General features: G+C 31.3%; 4 protein-coding genes across 14 annotated transcripts; 2 read left to right on the forward strand and 2 right to left on the reverse strand.

The window, feature by feature from the left end:
* The first annotated feature begins 372 nt into the window (after positions 1–372).
* Positions 373–2,130, forward strand: Gip (hydroxypyruvate isomerase-like protein Gip). Its single transcript, XM_072897531.1, has 6 exons — positions 373–630; positions 771–992; positions 1,082–1,193; positions 1,322–1,494; positions 1,579–1,698; positions 1,812–2,130. Exons 1-6 carry the CDS (start codon positions 621–623, stop codon positions 1,997–1,999), a joined length of 825 nt encoding a protein of 274 aa, XP_072753632.1. The 5' UTR covers positions 373–620; the 3' UTR covers positions 2,000–2,130.
* A 383-nt stretch (positions 2,131–2,513) lies between these two features.
* Positions 2,514–10,311, reverse strand: LOC140668479 (palmitoyltransferase ZDHHC2). Of its 10 annotated transcripts, XM_072897513.1 has the most exons (11): positions 9,774–10,311; positions 9,171–9,197; positions 8,863–8,957; positions 8,645–8,765; positions 8,305–8,528; positions 8,011–8,140; positions 7,805–7,931; positions 6,843–6,929; positions 5,550–5,679; positions 4,016–4,075; positions 2,515–3,617 (listed from the first exon to the last, which is right to left on the reverse strand). In XM_072897513.1, exons 1-10 carry the CDS (start codon positions 9,892–9,894, stop codon positions 4,064–4,066), a joined length of 1,074 nt encoding a protein of 357 aa, XP_072753614.1. In that variant the 5' UTR covers positions 9,895–10,311; the 3' UTR covers positions 2,515–3,617; positions 4,016–4,063. The 10 variants fall into 10 exon arrangements, with proteins under 10 accessions (XP_072753618.1, XP_072753616.1, XP_072753619.1 ...); XM_072897512.1 differs by lacking the exon at positions 4,016–4,075; XM_072897514.1 differs by lacking the exon at positions 5,550–5,679 and having other exon boundaries at positions 2,518–3,617; positions 9,774–10,310.
* Positions 10,312–10,444: 133 nt separating this feature from the next.
* LOC140668473 (WD repeat-containing protein WRAP73) lies at positions 10,445–18,335 on the forward strand. Of its 2 annotated transcripts, none has more exons than XM_072897497.1 (7): positions 10,445–10,727; positions 10,827–11,009; positions 11,098–11,277; positions 14,379–14,618; positions 14,691–14,847; positions 14,940–15,149; positions 15,221–18,335. In XM_072897497.1, exons 1-7 carry the CDS (start codon positions 10,560–10,562, stop codon positions 15,424–15,426), a joined length of 1,344 nt encoding a protein of 447 aa, XP_072753598.1. In that variant the 5' UTR covers positions 10,445–10,559; the 3' UTR covers positions 15,427–18,335. The 2 variants fall into 2 exon arrangements, with proteins under 2 accessions (XP_072753598.1, XP_072753599.1); XM_072897498.1 differs by having other exon boundaries at positions 10,604–10,727; positions 10,808–11,009.
* On the reverse strand, positions 11,354–14,052 carry Elp2 (elongator complex protein 2). The gene is made up of 2 exons (XM_072897473.1): positions 12,824–14,052; positions 11,354–12,571 (listed from the first exon to the last, which is right to left on the reverse strand). The coding sequence occupies exons 1-2, from the start codon at positions 13,996–13,998 to the stop codon at positions 11,416–11,418; spliced, it is 2,331 nt and encodes a 776-aa protein (XP_072753574.1). The 5' UTR covers positions 13,999–14,052; the 3' UTR covers positions 11,354–11,415.
* Positions 18,336–18,524: the final 189 nt, after the last annotated feature.

Below are 18,524 nucleotides of genomic sequence, written 5' to 3' on the forward strand. Positions count from 1 at the left end.
TGTCAACTCTAATATTAAATTAGTATAATTTCGATTATTTCTTTCTTTTTTCAATATACAAAAAACAATAGATTTAAAATCATTTATATAAAAAAATTTTAATAGTTAATTTTAAAAAGTTATTTACATTAAAGAATATATTAAACAATATATAATAATAATAATAATAATAATACAGAGTATATATATCGAATTATTTATAAACATAGCATTAACAGCTGATAATGACAAAAAGGTTTCGTCCATTACTCTACTCTTTCTCTCTCTCTCCTTCTACTACAATTTTAATCATGTCATATATGTAATGTTATTCAAAGAAACAGCTAGATGATTAAATGACTTTGTAGTACAGTATTTAAAATTCTTGAATATAAGAAAAATTATATCAAATATAAAATGCATTTTTTTAAATCTTTATCTCTTTTGAAAGTGGAATCAACATGATAGATCACGTACATATCGTGGAATGATATATCAGTTTCGTATATACCGTTTTTTTATGTTATTTTTTGGCAAATATATGTGTCTGGAAAATGTGTCTGGATAATATAAGAACAGTTTCAGAGAAATAAACATATTTATTTTATGACGATTCAAGTACTTATATATTTATCTTTTCTATGCGATTAGGTATGAATATATGTGTGTGGTGATCTTTGAAATTATCTAGTTAGCGATAGTTGCTAGATTTTTTCTTATCATAGAGATAAGAATTATTATATAATACATTGATAAATGCTGTAATTGACTAAAAGTTCATTTTGCATTAGGTCAAGTTTCTTACAGCACCACTGCCATGGCTTTAAAGTTCGCTAGTAACCTATCTTTTATGTTTACGGAAGCTCCCAGTATTATTGACAGATATCAGCTGGCTAAACAAGCAGGATTTAAAGCAGTTGAAAGTGGATTTCCATTTGGTTTTTCCGTTCAACAGGTAGCTGCAGCCAAAAAGAAAGCAGATGTTGATCAAATACTTTTGAATGTATTCACAGGTACGTTGCATTTATGTATTCACATTTTTGTTACGTTATAAAAGTAATTTCATTAATATTTTCTACTTTAATTTGAACTGTCACAACAGGTGATGTTACAAAAGGCGAATTGGGCTTTGCTGCAATTCCAGGTGAAGAGGAAAACTTCAAAAAAAGTATTGAGAAAACAATAGAATATGCAAAAGCTTTAGATTGTAAAATGTGAGTGTAACTATATAATAAGTTGTAAAACATAAACATAATTGAAAATGCTTGGTGTATGTGTGAGATAAACAATTTATGCTGTATAATGGTGATGACAAATTCTAATCTCAAGATTTTATCTTTAGGATTCATGTTATGTCAGGAAAAGTGGAATCGCCCACTGTTGCTAATGATATAGCTTATGAAAAAAACCTGTTATATGCTATTGAAAAATGTAAAGCAGAAGACATTGTTGTTCTCATTGAACCGATTAATAATTACAGTGTACCAAATTATTACATGAATAATTTTCAGAAAGGTGCGAGACCAAATTCACTGTTAATGTAATTATCATTACTTTTTTTTATAATAGACTTACGAAATAATTCTTTTGTTTTTATAGGTTTAAATTTGGTAAAGAAGATAAATAGCGCACACTTTAAGCTACAAATGGATATTTTCCATTTACAACATTGCTGTGGCAATATTACAAAATGTGTTCAGGATTTTTTGCCTTATGTGGGTTAGTTTCATTAAATTATATTAATCTTTAATTGTAACAAATAAAAAATAAATATTAATATATTTATACTATATTATTTTTCATAAAATATAATACTATTATTATTTTTATAGGCCACATTCAAATCGCTCAAGTTCCTGATAGGCATGAGCCAGATACTCCAGGTGAGATTGATTATAAATATGTCTTTTCTTTATTGGAAAGAATCAGCTACACTGGGTATATTGGTTTGGAATATCGGCCAAAATCATTGACAATAGAAGGATTAAATTGGATTAAAAAGTATGGTTACAACCTGTAAATAGATGTTATGTATATATATAAATGTATAAATGGTTTTTTATTTAGAACTTCTTGAAATGGGAAATATATTTTCATATTATGTCAGTGTATTACATATGAATTATAATGAAATAAACATTTACATACCAATTTTATGTAGTAAACACATTTGATACATCTTAAAACAATAAACAGACTGGTGCTTAGCTGCAATTATTGAAGAATGAATTTTCAATAAAAGATATTATAGAATTAATATATCTAAATAAACATTATTATTACATATAGTCTATATATATGTAAATTAATGTTTACATGTTTAGTTTAGCTTTTAATAAGTATTATGTACATGTAAAATTGGGAGAGACGATGTATATATATATATATTGCTCTTATAACTTGTACAAGTATAAACATAAATAATATCTTAAGCATATATAAGCAAAAAATATGGCAGTTTAATATAAGACAATATGTATACAACTTTTGTGTCTAAAATTTATAGCATGTAGTAAAATATACTACATATGTTGGTAGCATAAATTATTTTCCGAGTCCTTTTTTAAGTATTTTTGTAAAAATAATATTTTATTCTCTTTGCAAATTAATGTATGAATCATAAATAATCAAAAGAGTTTATAAATATAAGTACAGGCATCTCCATTATTCTGTATAACAGTATACACTGCAACTAAATTTATAGATTTAAAAAATTTATTGCATTTATTATACTTTTTTATATTATATGAAATAAAATAATATTAAGTATTCATCAAATTAATAGGATGATTCTTACTACAGAATAAAAGATTACAATAAACTTTATGTGCACATCTGTGCGTAAATATATTTTTTGTACCACTAGCACGTAGGTATTTTATAAATGAATCAAACAAATCTCGAGTTAAAAAAATAATTCTATCGATAATTTTTTAAGAGAGGGGAGTTTTGGAATCATCCTATTTTTCACAAATATGGACGAATCTTTATTTAAATCCTGTTTTGTTCAACACACCCATATACTTATATGTCTATATCTTGACAAAGAGTCATTGCAAATGCAGTATCCTCTGGATTATACTGCAGTGATTCGTCTCATCGTTTATGGTACAAGTAATCTACACACTCAAGCAATTATAAATTTATAATATGACATAGATATTAAATGTATTACTACAGAGGATAGTCTAATTATATGATATACTATGATTAAAATTACAAGTAATTGTAACAATATTTTTAACAACGATTCATGTATAATATATATTACAGTACATATATAATACAGTTAATATTCAAATCTTTTGGTGTGCGAGAAACACAATCCGTAATGGTAAGAAATACTTGCAATTACTGGGCTAACATTTCAGTGCAAATTTCCAATTTGCAAGAACTGAAAAATGTTCAACGCTCAATTCTAATAATTAAAAAAATTACTTTGTAAAATGTAAAATGTAAAAAAGCACACCAAAAATAAATTAATATTATATTCTGAATTATACTCGATATCATAAAGCAAAAGCAATTACATAAAGGGGTACATGCTGATTTGTCGTACAAACGATGTTATTCAGACAGATTCTGGAGTATTCACCAGTGGTTGGTCGGCATCAACAGAAGGACCTATCACAGCAGTGCTGTAAAATATTTTTAATACATTATATTAAAAGAATTACTATAATTTTGTGAAATATAAATGTAGGATATGGAGATCTATGTACTAAAACAAAAACAAGATAAAACATATAAATAAAAGCCATCAAATCACATAATATTACACAAAAATAAAAAAACAAAAGCTATAGCTTTCCCAAATATTGTTACATAAAAATCACCATTTTTAGAAATGTAAGCGGTGTTAAGTTGCATTCCTCACACCCAGATAAAGTATACATTAAGATTAAAGAGATTCAAGATTATAGAATGAAAAAAAGGAAAGAACGCTCGAATTTTCGAAAACCTTTTGTAGGTATGTATGTATGCATGCAGGCGTAAAATTAGCTGTAATATATCATCAGGGGATTATGAATATTACCCAGTGCCAAGAGCCAAAATTGTAGCTTCCTGTACCAAAGTCATTTGATCAATGGTGGACCTGTGTGTCATCAAAAATTTAGTAAAATAAATTATATCAAAAGGAATTATTATGTTATATTTACCTATACATCATACTTATATATTCATAATTATAATATATATATGCTGTAAATAAAATTCAAAATTGTTTTCCTATTTATTGAAATATTTACTACAAGCCTTTAAAAAAAATATAGGAAAAGATCAATTTTTTTATTTTAAATAAGAAAAATATGCAATTGCATATATTATTTGTTATTTTGATATATATCTAAATATACTTATACTATAAAAATAACAAAATTGTCTTGCGATAAGAATTAATATTATAAATCATTTAAAAAAAGAGTTATCTTAGCAATTTAAGACAAAATTATTAACAGTGAAAAGCCAAACAAATATCTTATGAATGTTAAATTAGTTTGTCATGGAAGCAGGAGCACTCGGCAAAAGAATAACGTTTAGTATTTATTAGTATTAAAATTGGAAACTTACTGTAATTTGTTTTTCGTAGCATGATGTATATTTTATGTATAATCTAATTTGTGTAGACTTGTAACAAAATTTCGTGTAATACACTGTGTAAATTGTAAAATATGGGATAGGAATATTCTGGATAAAAAAAATAATGATAAATGTGAAGTCTTATTTTTATAGAAAGAAACTGGCTTTCTTTTACAGATGTTTAAAGTATATTTTTCCTACTTTATTTTATAGATACAAACGTTCGTTTCTTTCAACAATAAAATAATAATATTTAGAATCAATATTGGAATGTATAATATATATATCACTGTCTATTAATAGATAAATAGCATTAAAAAATAATATACATTCATTGTATAATGTAATATTGTATATGAATTCCACTTTATCACAATTTAAATTTTTTTCCTAAATATACATAGATTTATTCGTTACAAAGAATATATGCCAAGTCCTCCAAAAAAACAGGATGTTCCACAACTCCTGACCTTAATTCTAAGTGATAAATTCTTTGATCAATTTGGAATCAATGTTTCTCGACAATGGAAAATGTCGAGAGATATTATTTTGTTTATAATGCATATAATTTTTAACATACATTATGTCTTTCTTAGTTACTAAGCTACAAATTAAAATTTCTACTAGAAAGCACAATTATCTATGTAACTATGTATAGAGATAAATTTAATTTATAAAAATAATTGTTCGTAATTCGAAAATTATTGACTCTTCGACATTTTCTCTCAGGAAAAATCAATTTCAAATTCGTCGAGTCAAAAAAAATCTATGAAAATTAAAGTTACGAGTTGTAAGATACACCATTTCAACCACGAGATCTTACAGCTACATGTAGACCAAAATAACTATAGACCAAAATAACAAAAGAATTTTTAAAAAAATGCACAAGTATAAAGAACTTATAATGATCGCTATATAAATTGTCATTTTGATATGCTCTAGCTGAGCAAGATTATTGCTTCGATTTAAGAATCGAGCCTATAAAGTACCTGATTTACGTAGGGAAGTGGGGAATCAAACTCGGTTTCGTCACCCCATTGTTGGGTGCCATGGGTGCCCAACAGAGTATGTGTATCCTCATTGCACAGCCGCTCGGGAAAGTTTACCCCGTCTCCAAAGCTGCAAGCCATACCCTACCTTCTACTTGATGTCATCCCATGTCCACTATCCTTATGATGTAACTATCTTACATATTATCATTTTGTTTCATTTCTCTCTTTTCACTCATTTGTTTTAAATTAAAGTAATTTCAATTTCAAGGAGGAAAATATCACAAAAAAAGATTTCCTCCATAAAAAAAACAATCATTATTATATAGTTACATCATTTTTGTACTACAAGTACTGTCTGTAAGAACCAGATGCACAATACCTCACGTAATAATTGCATAAATTTTATGCAAGTTTCGTCTTTAATTGAAATTTATGACATATAGAACATGCAACTTTAAAACAAAAAATCAATATATTTCTGAATTGTTTCCATATATAATTTAAAGATACGTTATGGTTAAATTTTTCAATACACACATTTTGTAACAGGTAAATATTTACGTGTATATAATAAAATTATATATTATGTATAATCGAGATATTTGTAGAAAATACTGCAAGCTTTAAATCTTTTTTTCTTGTTTTGCAGTATCTTTTATATTACTTTCTTCATTTTCTTTAAAATATACATTTCAGTCACAGTTAACAAAAAAAATATAAAACTGATGAAAATTATATTTTGTAACTTAAGAAAATATGCAAACTATAAACTGTTAATCTGTGGATTATACTTGCAAAGAGTATCTTCTCAGAAGCAGAATAAATAAAAATTTCATAGATTTTGCAGATATTATAGAAAAGCTTAAGTTATATTAAGGAAAGATTGGGGAAATAGCTATAGAAATGATAGGCAGCGTCAAACAAAAATATCAATATACAAATGCATTGCATGCAGTCTGAAAGCACTTATAAATCATTACTCTGGAACTCTGAAGAAAAAAGTAAATATAAAATACAAACACTAAACATATAAACAAGAATATAAAAATATAAATACTAAAAGAGTGGCACAAGGAGCAATTTTTTTGAAGATCAAGAATTAAATAAAATAAAATAAAAGTCACAAAAATAAATTATAGAAATCTTCAATTCAAAATTCAATAACAAATTTAAGAATATTGTGTATATGTGTCAATCACATCTTTATAACAGAGATAAACGAGTTCCACAGTAAAGATAAATCGAGATAATTAACATTGCATTTGTATTTAAAGTTTTTATGATGCTGACCTGTTTTGAGTACTGCCCATGGAGTCATAAGTATTGGGTGTGCCCTGGTGTTGCGATCTTACTGGATAGACGACACCATTTCCCATACTAGAACACATCCAATGCAACCACTCCAATTTAAAAGTGAAAATTTAAAGTGACTGAATCTACTATATCTTTTATCGGCCGTAATTGGTGCAAATAAATTAGTGCTCATAAAAACAATTTGAAATGTGCAATAGTTGCATACTAATTAATAGTGCACCAAAACAACAGTTTTTCACATTTCTAAAAAACTGTGTTTGCGTCAAAAAACAATAAAGAGTTTATACACACATGGGATAAGACAAAGAACAGTCAAAATTTCAACTTATGTAACTATCTGTGTGTACGTCCTGATGATAAATATAAAATATAAATCGTACAGATTTCTCCTTTATAACTGTTATAACAAAAAGATGTAATATATAGAGTAGTTTATGAAACATATACATATATATATATTCTTCTATATTTCAATGATACATGTAAATCTTCCTAAACTGATTTTATACAAAAAAAGACTAAAACTTGAAATAATATCATATATAAAAACGATAATATTGTCACATAATTGGAGCATTCTACATATATTTAGACAAAAATATATATTTATATAGAGAAGAATAGAAATAAAAAAATGGTATTACACAAAACATGCAATTGTTTTGCCTTTGAGAAGAAAAATAAACTTTAACAAAATTAAAATTGCTCACACTTTACTCAAGGCCCTGCAGTACTTATATATTACTGCATTTCAAATTTCATTTAAGTATGCCATAAACTGCATAGTTGCTTTTTTATGGTAAAGATTATCATAGGCAGTATACTAGAAGCATACAAATTGATACAATAATTCAGTTATTACATATTGTGCAAATGGTTCCCACTTTGTAAATCACGCAATTCCGTCGCACAGAAAGTATTAAACAAAGCATACATACCTACTAAATATGGGAAGAAACCAGAGTCGTGGATTGTCACCAAATACTTCCTGAAAATTATTGTATTTTCCCAGACTAAATCCATCTTTGTCTTTCCCTGTTCGAAACATAGGTGTTCTAAAGGCCTCTGTAAATATTGCGTTGATTAATATTTCAGATAAGAAGGCGCTCATATAGCATTAAGATATATAATATCCAATAATTACCTAGTGTTGACCTATTATGCACAACAAGATAGCAATGGTAGAAGAAAAGAGAATTAAGACTGACTGCAAACATCAGTGCAACAAAAAAAAGGAATAGTAGATGAAATCTACCCATTCCATCTAATTCTCCCTATAACAAAAAGTTTACACTTTGTCACAAATTTCAAGATGAAATTATTAATAATTATTATAATTATTAATATAATATTGTTAATATAAATATTCATTATATAATCTAAATAAATTGTTTTTGCATGAATTTATTATAAAAAGGAAAAGAGAAAGAGTACTCACTTTCCAAAATCGTATAAAGTATTGTAATGATGTGGCGGTAATAAACATACAGTAGAGAAGTGCATATGCCAGAAACAGCATGAAAAATTTGTAGTTGTGGAAGCCTACGCAATTGTTCACCCATGGACAGTGATGATCCATTTTTAGGACACAAGTGCCACACACGCTGCAATGGTGTGCCCTATCAGGCTTTATTAACTGACATTTCTCGCAGAATCGCATAGCTAAAGAAAATATATGATGCCATTAATATAAGAATGAAATTCTTATATATATATATATATATATATATATTAAATTGCATAATTAAATTATTTTTCACTACAAATTAAATTGTTACCTCCTTTTATGGTGCGATTAGTAACCGGAAGATCTTCTGCAAATCTTTCCAAAATTTGTCTCTGCGCTTCCTCCGTTTCAGCTTGTTGTAATTTTTCCATTTCGACATCAGGTATTTTAAACTGTAATATTTGTGAAAAAAAGCATGTAGATTACTCTTGCCATATTATACAGTTGTATATAAACAGCTATTCAATTGATATAAATTAGATAAATTACCTTATCTGGCACTGGCATTAAGTTTGTGTACACTGTCTGCCAATATGACCATAAAAACATCAGAATTAGGATGTGGAAGAAAAGCAGGTAGAAAGCTGTTAACATACATAAACAATAAAAGTGTTGTGTGTGTGCATGAGATTGATTGGTATGTTTTCAGAATTAGGGTAAAATATTTAATATTATATAAACATATAAAAGAATGATACTAACAATAATAGTTATGATCACAAAAAAAGATAAAACAGCTAAATAATACAATGCAACAAACATTAATACATAATTAAAATAATAAATGATATACAAACCTTTTTGAACATAGTTGTCTATTGTATCTGAAACAGACAAAATATCACAACATAATAAAAGCTTCTAAAAAAGTAACAGTTTTATTTTACAACTTACGCCAAAAATCTATAAACAGAGACACATATACATTTTTGGCACAACTGTGTATATAAATATAAATAAATTAAATGTATTTTTATTTCTAGTTTAATTTTCTACGTTATCATCTTTACTAACAATTAATTACTCTGACAATATATTTGTGAATCATACAAGATGTCATAAAAAAAGTAACAGTTTTATTTTACGCCACAAATCTCTAAAGAGAGATACATATACATATTTCTGGCACAGTTGTGTATATAAATATAAATAAATTAAATGTATTTTTTTCTAGTTTAATTTTCTATCATCTTTACTTAACAATTAATCACTCTGACAATATACAATACTTGTGAATCGTAACAAGATGTCATGAAAAAAACAGATGCACCGTTATTGAGCTATATTTGAGATAAAAAAAAAAATATGTGAGGTTAGAAAGATAATTTTTCGATTTGTACTCCGGTAAATCTGTTGACAGCGAGTGAACGGCGTAAAAGAAAGTATTTTCGAATACTCACAGTAGCACAATTGCACGACGTAAGCATAATAAGACCACGCGACGATCGTCAGAATGAATAACACTGGTATCCACTTGACGGCCTTCACGCACCACCAGCACGAGCCGTTTTGCTTGCCCATTTCTGTTCACCGGGTCGATGCCGTGCACGAGGAAGCGTGCCTTCCGATCGTCAACAACGACAACGCATTATTCTTCGCGCCGCTGAAACGCAGCGGCATCGCAGTTTTGCAGGGAAAAAAAAAAGAAGAAAAGGAGATCACTTCGTCGCGAGGCGAGAGGATCCCGCGACTAGAGAGGGACGGGCGCCAAAGTGCGAAGACTTGACATTGCGCAAGCGAATGCTTATCGCGGCGTTCTCAACGGACTAATATATAATCAAAAACGCTCGTATAATCTTATTTTGGACCCAGTGCCGATTTGCACACCGCACGCATCGTTTCACTTTCGACGTCGATCCGTCGTTTTACGTCTGTCGCTTGACAGTTGCCGTAACCACGGACCGATATATACATGCGTACGTGTATGTATGTCGTCGAAAGGCGTATGTAAATATTTCCCGCTACCATAAACAAAAAAAGAGGTTATCACGCGCGTCATTTAACACGTAACATGGCGCAGCCAATCAGTCTCGTCTTTTGCGGATGCCCTCAAAATAGAAAAGCCACACAGATATCTTTGTGTTGGTATTTGAAGAGTTTATTGATTGGAGATTTCAAGGTGTCACGATTGGCGAGACTGAAGACTGAAGTCGTCGAGAGAACCGCAAATTTTCAAATCTTCCGTTATGACCGCCAACGTCGAAGAGGAGAAGATTTATCGTGTAAACAATCATCTGTGCCATTTTTCGACTAACGGAGCATATTTAGCGGTTGCATTTCAGACGAATCTGCTTATAAAAGATGCGAGGACTCTCGAGACTCGTCAATCGTTTATATTCGCGGATGTGATACAGGTTAGTTTTACATCGGCAATTGTAAATAATAATCGAATAAAATTTTCAATATACTTGAACTTGCCATTAGTAATATGTAGTTTTATCTCTCTATCACAGCATATGGAATGGTCTTTAAATAGCGAATATATTTTATGTGCAAATATAAAGAAGGCTATCGTACAAATTTATTCAGTGCACTATCCTCAGTGGAAATGTAAACTCACCGAAGGCAGTGCAGGTTTGCAGAGTGCTGCTTGGTCCCCAGATAGTAAATGCATTTGTACAGTAGCAGATTTCAATGTAAGTATGGTATAATATTTGTGCTTTTTATTAAAAAAAAAATTAATTTTATATTTTATTATGAAATTAAAAAGTATTATACTTACAGATTCAAATATCTATCTGGAATTTGGAAGCTCAGACGGTATCGCACATACAGAATCTGAAGACCTCTGCTTTCGATAAATTACATTTTAATCCTAATGGTAAAAAATTGGCTGTAATAGTTACGGAGAAAGGCCAGGATGTAGTGGAGATTTACAAAACTGATAATTGGAAGATAAGCCGAGTAAGTAAATATGTAGAACTGATTTTAGAATTTTTTTACAATTAGTTATTTATACATTTGTTGTTTACATAAGATTGTTTATAATTTTATACAAAAATAACGATATTAGAGTAGAAATTTATTTGCATGTTGTAAAAATTATGTATTTAACACTAAAGATGATAGATTTATATGATATATCTTGACTGAATGATCAGAACTACAACTTGCTAATTGCAATGTGTCGCATGAATGTTCATTGCTAGGTCGAAACATGAGTCTTTTTACAGTTAAGTGATGAGCTTGGGAAGTATCGTATTCCAACAATTTCGACCATGTATTCTCCAAATTAATAGTGAGTTTTCTAATTTCTATGTGTCCTATTTCATACCCAATAGCCAAAATATAAGATCCTTCTTTGCAACTTGGCGCAAAGCATAATGCTGTAACCGATTGATTTTGTGTGTCTAGAATCGTTTCTGGTATAACATCTTTAGTGTTGTCCTCCATCGTCTTTGCAAACCATATACCGACTTTTCCATCTCTGGAACCAGTGGCGAAATAATTCGAATCGCTTGTCCAAGCACAGCACCAAATTATTCGCGAATGTGGACCTTTCTTCGAGCTAACTGCGATTAACACATAACTTTCGCCTTCCTTTTTGAATAACGACCATTTTCTATCTCTGGAGACAGACAGTAAATATCTATCGTTCGGAGAGAACTCCATTTGTGTCACTGTCAACTGATGAGAAACCAAATTCTGAACTTGCGACCACGTGTCGGTGCTCCATAATATGATTGCCGAGTGTTCTATATTCGTTGATTTGCATGCCGTAGCAAGCAATTGTCCATCGTGTCTCGCCGCCATGCAGAATATTTCATAACCGTGTCCGTAAAGCTTTTGCAATTCCGGCCAAAGTGTATTTTGCGTTAATTCCTCTTCCGTAGGCGGTTCATATTCATCCTTCATTGAATCTTTTTCGTTTTCATCACGATCGTTTTTTTCGTCAAATGTTGCTTTATTTGTCAATCCAAGAGAAGGTACAGTAGCACTATAAGCCGCTGTAGATTTAAAGTCATCGACATTTGCTAGTAGCCTTAGACGATTTTTAAACGCTGACGTAGCTGCGAAAATGCGCACCACTTTCTCTTCTGCTCCAGAAGCGTACATATACGGTGCTAACATAACTAAACACGACATGTCGTATCCGTGTATCTGAGGACGCGCAATCTCGTGCCATAATTCTTTAAGATCGTCCTTCCACGATGCATGAATTTTCGTAGTTTGATCTGTGCTGGCTGTGATGAGAAATCTGTGTGCAAAGTATAATTTAAAATTATTCCTTTCATTGTCAAACTTCTTTAGATTAATTTAAAATTTTCATTTTTCATATTTATAGATTAAAACGTAATATTTCATGAAAAGAAAGAATTTTACATACATGTATAGGTTTAATTTTACACATATTGTGAATTACATTTATATTCCAATTAAATTTTCTTACAAAACTCAGAATTTAATTCCTTGAAATACTGTAACATAAATTTAATTAATCAATACAAACCTTCCTTTTGGTTCCCAGCATAAGTCAACTACTTCAGAAAAGTGACCACTGGGTGTAGATCGTGGAATCCAATTTGCAATTTCTTGATTATATTTCCAAATATGAAAAGAACCCTGATAACCATGCGCCAATATATGTAATCCATCTGGGCCAAATTTACAGCCATAGAAGCCCAGAGAATTGCCACCTACTTCTCCGACACGTATTTTCTCTGTCCAAATTCCACTAGAATCATCCAGTTCCCATATAATCATAGACTTGTCTAGCGAGGAGGATAGTAATCTTATTATTTGATGATTGTTTGTTTTTGTAGGCTGCCAGTGCACTCCGTAAACCCAGCCTTCATGACCAGAAAGAACAGATTCCAGAGTTATATTATATTCTCTATCGTTTATCGTAAAGGTGTCTCTTTTTTGTTCAAGTTCATCGCTCGATGATTCCATAACAGCTCCAGTAATTTTCCATAGTCGTATCATATTATCTTGTGATCCTGTTGCAAGGAAAAGATTTCCATTGCCATCGTGATGGAAATCGATACATCTTACCCAATCTTGGTGTCCGAATAAACTTTGTACTTTTACAAAATTAGAGTCTGATACATCAGAGTCTTTGGTGTACAACTGGACGGAAGCATCCTCCAATGTTACGGCTAAGAGGGGACATTTAGCGTTCGGCAAATATGTCAAACGACAGTGTATTGGTAATTTCCTTCCGTAGGAAATAGTCTGAATAATTTCGACGTCAGCGTTTTCCTTTCTCGACCACAATTTTAATTCTCCGTTGACCGAACCCGTGCATATCAACAGCTTCGAGAGAGCAGTGGAAACATTGTCGGATAATTGGAGGGAATCGGCGAAGGTGACGACATTTCCCGTGTCCAACACCGAGGTGACTCGAAAGCCATCGTCTCGATCCTCGCTCCAGATGATCGCGGTACCGTCCACGGAACCGGACAAGAATTCTGTCTCCAGCGCGCCGTCTCCCGGTCTTATCCAGTGCACCGTGTTGACGCGACCGCGATGCCGATGCAACGTGTGCGCGACACGACCGATGCGCGTGCATGGCTCGTATATCGCGATTGCATTGCACGTTCCGAAGCAGATGAGACCGTTGTTGCCCCAGTCGGCGCAATGTGGCACGCGGTTGCATGAACAGGAGATGTAACGCGTTGTCATCGTCCAAGTATTGCGAACGCACGTGCTCGGATCAGTTGTGAATTGAAGACAAATCTCGCGCATGCGTAACAGCTGATTGAAGCGTAAGCGCTAGCAGATAATTATTATATTTCGTATAAAGGATGTTTCATTCAACCTTTCATAAAGAATTAAAAAAAAAAAAAAATATATATATATAAAATTTATATTATTTTATTTATGTCTAATATTTTGTATTTCTTTTTTATTGCAACGATATATATGTGACTGATCATAATAGCGTCTGCTGGCACTTGCGTTATTACGCATGTGCGAGTTCACGGCGCAAAATCCTATTTTAACGACCACAGAAATTCCCTAGGTCGTTTGGCGCGTAATAATCGAATTGAATTATATTCCAGAAATTGATCTGCGAGCGTTTACGTAGCATCGACGGGATCCGCTGGTCGCCGAACGATGAATTGTTATGCATATGGTGTTCCTCTCCCACCGAACCGAAACTGCTCATTTATTCTACCGTATGGGAGAAACCCGTGGTTGCGTTTACTCCAGTGGAGATTTACAAGGAACTTAAAGGAATCGAAAATATCAAATGGACTCCCAGCGGACAGTTATTAGCTGTAATCGGATTTAACGAAATGGTAATTTCTTTCACGTTATATCGCATAACTTATACATTAATATTTACAGCTAATTAAAATCTATCTTCACAGATCATCCTTCTTAACTATGTCACATGGAAACCTTTGTCACAATTATATCTGGATCCTGTGATCAGGGAATCTAATTACTTAACGAAAGTGTACAAGGAATGTGCTGATTTAGAAAAAACTTCTAATAAACGTTTTGCTTCGTGCGAGGAATATATTGGTAAGTGAAAGCTATTAAGAAACCTTTGTTAAATAATATATATTCTATTATAAAAGATAATTTGAGAACTTCTATTTTTATTGTAATTTCAGTACGTGAAATATACGAAAGACCAATATACATAGAAATTGGGAAGAAAGATGATATTGACAATTTCTCGATAGCAAAAGTAAAACTATTTGAATTTAGCACATGTGGACAATACTTGGCTCTGAAGCATGAGCTTTATCCTACCACATTATGGATATGGAACATCTGTACGGACTATCTTGATTACCTGTTACTCGAAAACCCCATTACAGGTATGTAAAATTAAATGCTAAGTTGAACAACCCTTTGGAAACAATATGTTGATGCATTTTATTATCTTTAGCTATCAAATGGAACCCTGTGCAACCACAATTGCTCGTGTTCTCTGAATGTACACGTGTGTATGAATGGACCCAAAAAGGTGTAAAATCTGTGCCAATGTCTAAAAATATGACAATTGTGGATGCATATTGGCATCCCACAGGAGAAAAGGTTGCATTATGCGGTTATAACAAAGCAATGATTTATGAAATTGCAAATGCATGTTAATGAATAATTTTTGTAACTACAAATTTGTGCGGTTTTTTGTACTGCACTGTACATAATTTCTGATATCGTTTTTATAGGAAAACAAGTTTTATGTAAAGTAAATATTATTCATATTATATTTTATAATCGAAATTGATGAACAGTGAATATTTATAAAGAATATGTATTAGGAGTAGTCATTACAATATATATAGATCGATCGTCAAAGATGTTGCGTTGAGTGTAAGAGATATATATCAAGAGGTTTCTCTATTCAGGAGTGTAGTTATAAAATACAATTTACCTTACTTATTCCTCGGTCTAGTAATTTTTGCTTAAAATAATTAACAAAATTATATTTTTAATGATTACATATTCTTTTGTGATTTCATTGTTATATTTTTATTAAAAAATAATAAATCAAAAATTGATCTAATGTTGCTATTTTAATTCAAGGAAAAAAAATGAATTTTTTATCAATCCAGCCAAGTTTAGAACACTTTCTGCATTTTTTAATTTTATTTATGAAAATTTATATAAAATTCTTATCGGATTTTTATGATAATATAAATAATATAAAGAATTCTGAATGTTTTATTTTTACGAAAACACCGGAGATTGAATTAATTTGTTGAACAACTGCAGCTTGCATTTTCTTTTAGCAATCAAGATTTTTTATGTGAAAAATATATATACATTTTGAAAGATTTATTCCATAAATTTGTATACAAGACACGTGCAGGGCACAGAGTATATTGAAAATGGTCTTCACATTACTGTCGGAGAAAGCGAGTCTCCGCGAATGGTTGACGCGCGACCATCTATTCGTGATACATTATACACGAAGAGGATCAAAAGATCCTAAGCGAGTATGATTATGCGGTTTATACACTAACATACGATTCCCCACCCGCGCATGGAGAAAACATATTTTTCTGCGGCTCTTCTTTCTCTCGTGATGCGTCTACCAGCGGCTTATCTTGTCTTTTATCATCAAGAAAGACGATCGTTGCGTGGGAACGCCTATTTTCTCCACGATGGCGACAACGAATGTTAGCAAGAAAGATTGTACGCGAGAAGACATTCATTTCGCGTCGTTATAGACTATAGACGACTATGAAATGCCATTGATACATTATGTTGCTAGCGAAAAGAAATCATGTATACGAATCTATGTTTAAGTTATTTAAGAAATAGGTAATTTTTTGCATTCGCGAAAAAAGAGAAAGATATATAATTTTATTGTACATATTAAATATATATACGCATATTTATAATACTGTAAAAGTAACTAGAAAATAATGTACTGTATAATGTTACAATCTCAAAGTGATCTAGCACAGCAACGATCTAATTCTAAAAATGATGTTTTTGTTTGAAAATATTAAGTGAAAGCTTGCATATCCGAGAGATGCAAGACGTTTATTGAACCAACCATACTTACTCTTTCTGAGAATAAAAATTACGCGCAAACATTATTTTTAAATTCGCGTGCAAAATGTTGATTCGACTAAATTGTCTCGTACCGCTGGTAAATGATAATTGTTGCGTGTACATAATTGACGAGAATATAAGCGGCAGAGTTGTAATTAAATTCGTCGCTTTTCCATGCGTCTAATTACACGATCGTTCCCGTTAAAATGGATAATTAGCTAAGTGTAGTGGAGTCTCGCAGCAAATAATCGAATTGAAAAAAAAAAAATCCGTCAGAGACTTCCACGCACAATCAGTGCGTATTTAAATTCGTTATAATATCGTACTGGAATCTGCCTCTGGTCTTTTAACCACACCCTTCGGGTGTACATCTGTTGTATGTTATTTGTATATATCTATCTACATAACACGCAGCAACACGTGTTTTTTTTTTTCTTTTTAACGCGTTCGCCATATGTGACGAACAAGCGACGATTTACTATCTGCGGTCTCATGTCTACTCGGGGGGGGGGGGGAGGGAGAGAGGGAGGTACATTTCCTACTTTCTCCGCGATCCGTTCGTCACACAGAGCTCGTACGAGTATTTACCAATCTACTTACAAATGTCTCGCGCTTCTCTCTTTTCTTCAATAACGAACGCTCGTTTACTAGCAAGATTTATCCGCGAAAACGCAATCGATTTGTTTGTGCGATCAGAGAGCAGTCTGAAACTCATTCCGCGACCATCTCGCGAAGAGTAGCGTGATCAAAAGATTTTATCACGACTTTTTGATTGAATTTATTGTTAAATTTAAATGTTCAATATTTGTTTGTGATTAGAGTCCATTCGAAATTAATTTAAAAAGATATAAACTCTTGTTATGTATTTTAAAGACGTAAAACTCTTTTATTTTTTAATTAAATATAATTCCATTTATATGCTTTCATATACTATTTTTCTAAAACTACATTTTTATACTTTAATTCGGTTAAGAGAGCTTTTAAAATTTTGTATAATCTAAATCTCGTTCAGTCATTCCATGTCGCGAATATTATTTGTCTACAGTATTCTTTTTTTTTAATGCGAATATTTTTTATCTTATATTAATAAGTATTCACATCTTTTTTTTTTTTTTTTTGTTTTTTGTAAAATATTGCTCTCATAGCAATTAGACATTATTATGAACAAAGGTGCTTTCTCGATGTTACTCCTACCAATTCCGTTTACTGCCACATAGACACGATCCATCTACCATATATTACCGTTGTAATATAAACTTCTTTGCCTTCTCTGACTGTCACTTCCTGCGAACTGCAAGGGAGCTGTTAACGTCATACTCGTTGCTAAGTTCCTCATCAAACAGCGCTCGTTCAATTAATCATTTATAAAAAAATGTATATTATGTCATCAATCATTTAGATAAAAATTCATATTCAATGTGCACGATATGCCGATTGTAATATCTGAACAAATATCGAAGAAAAAATATAAATAAATGTAGGAATAAGAAATTGAAGTATATATGTAGATATCAATTATTGGTCCTACGATTCTTATTGTAAATCAAGAAATAACAGAGCAAAAAATATTGCAAAACCATCGACAATCGCGGTGTTGCTATCCACAGGAGCGTGGCGTGCCGCAAGTGTATAGCAACGAACCGTTCACGTTCACTCACGCTCGTGTGCTCGCACACACATGGTGT

This window comes from Anoplolepis gracilipes, chromosome 8 (assembly GCF_047496725.1).
Source record: "Anoplolepis gracilipes chromosome 8, ASM4749672v1, whole genome shotgun sequence".
Taxonomy (NCBI): domain Eukaryota; kingdom Metazoa; phylum Arthropoda; class Insecta; order Hymenoptera; family Formicidae; genus Anoplolepis; species Anoplolepis gracilipes.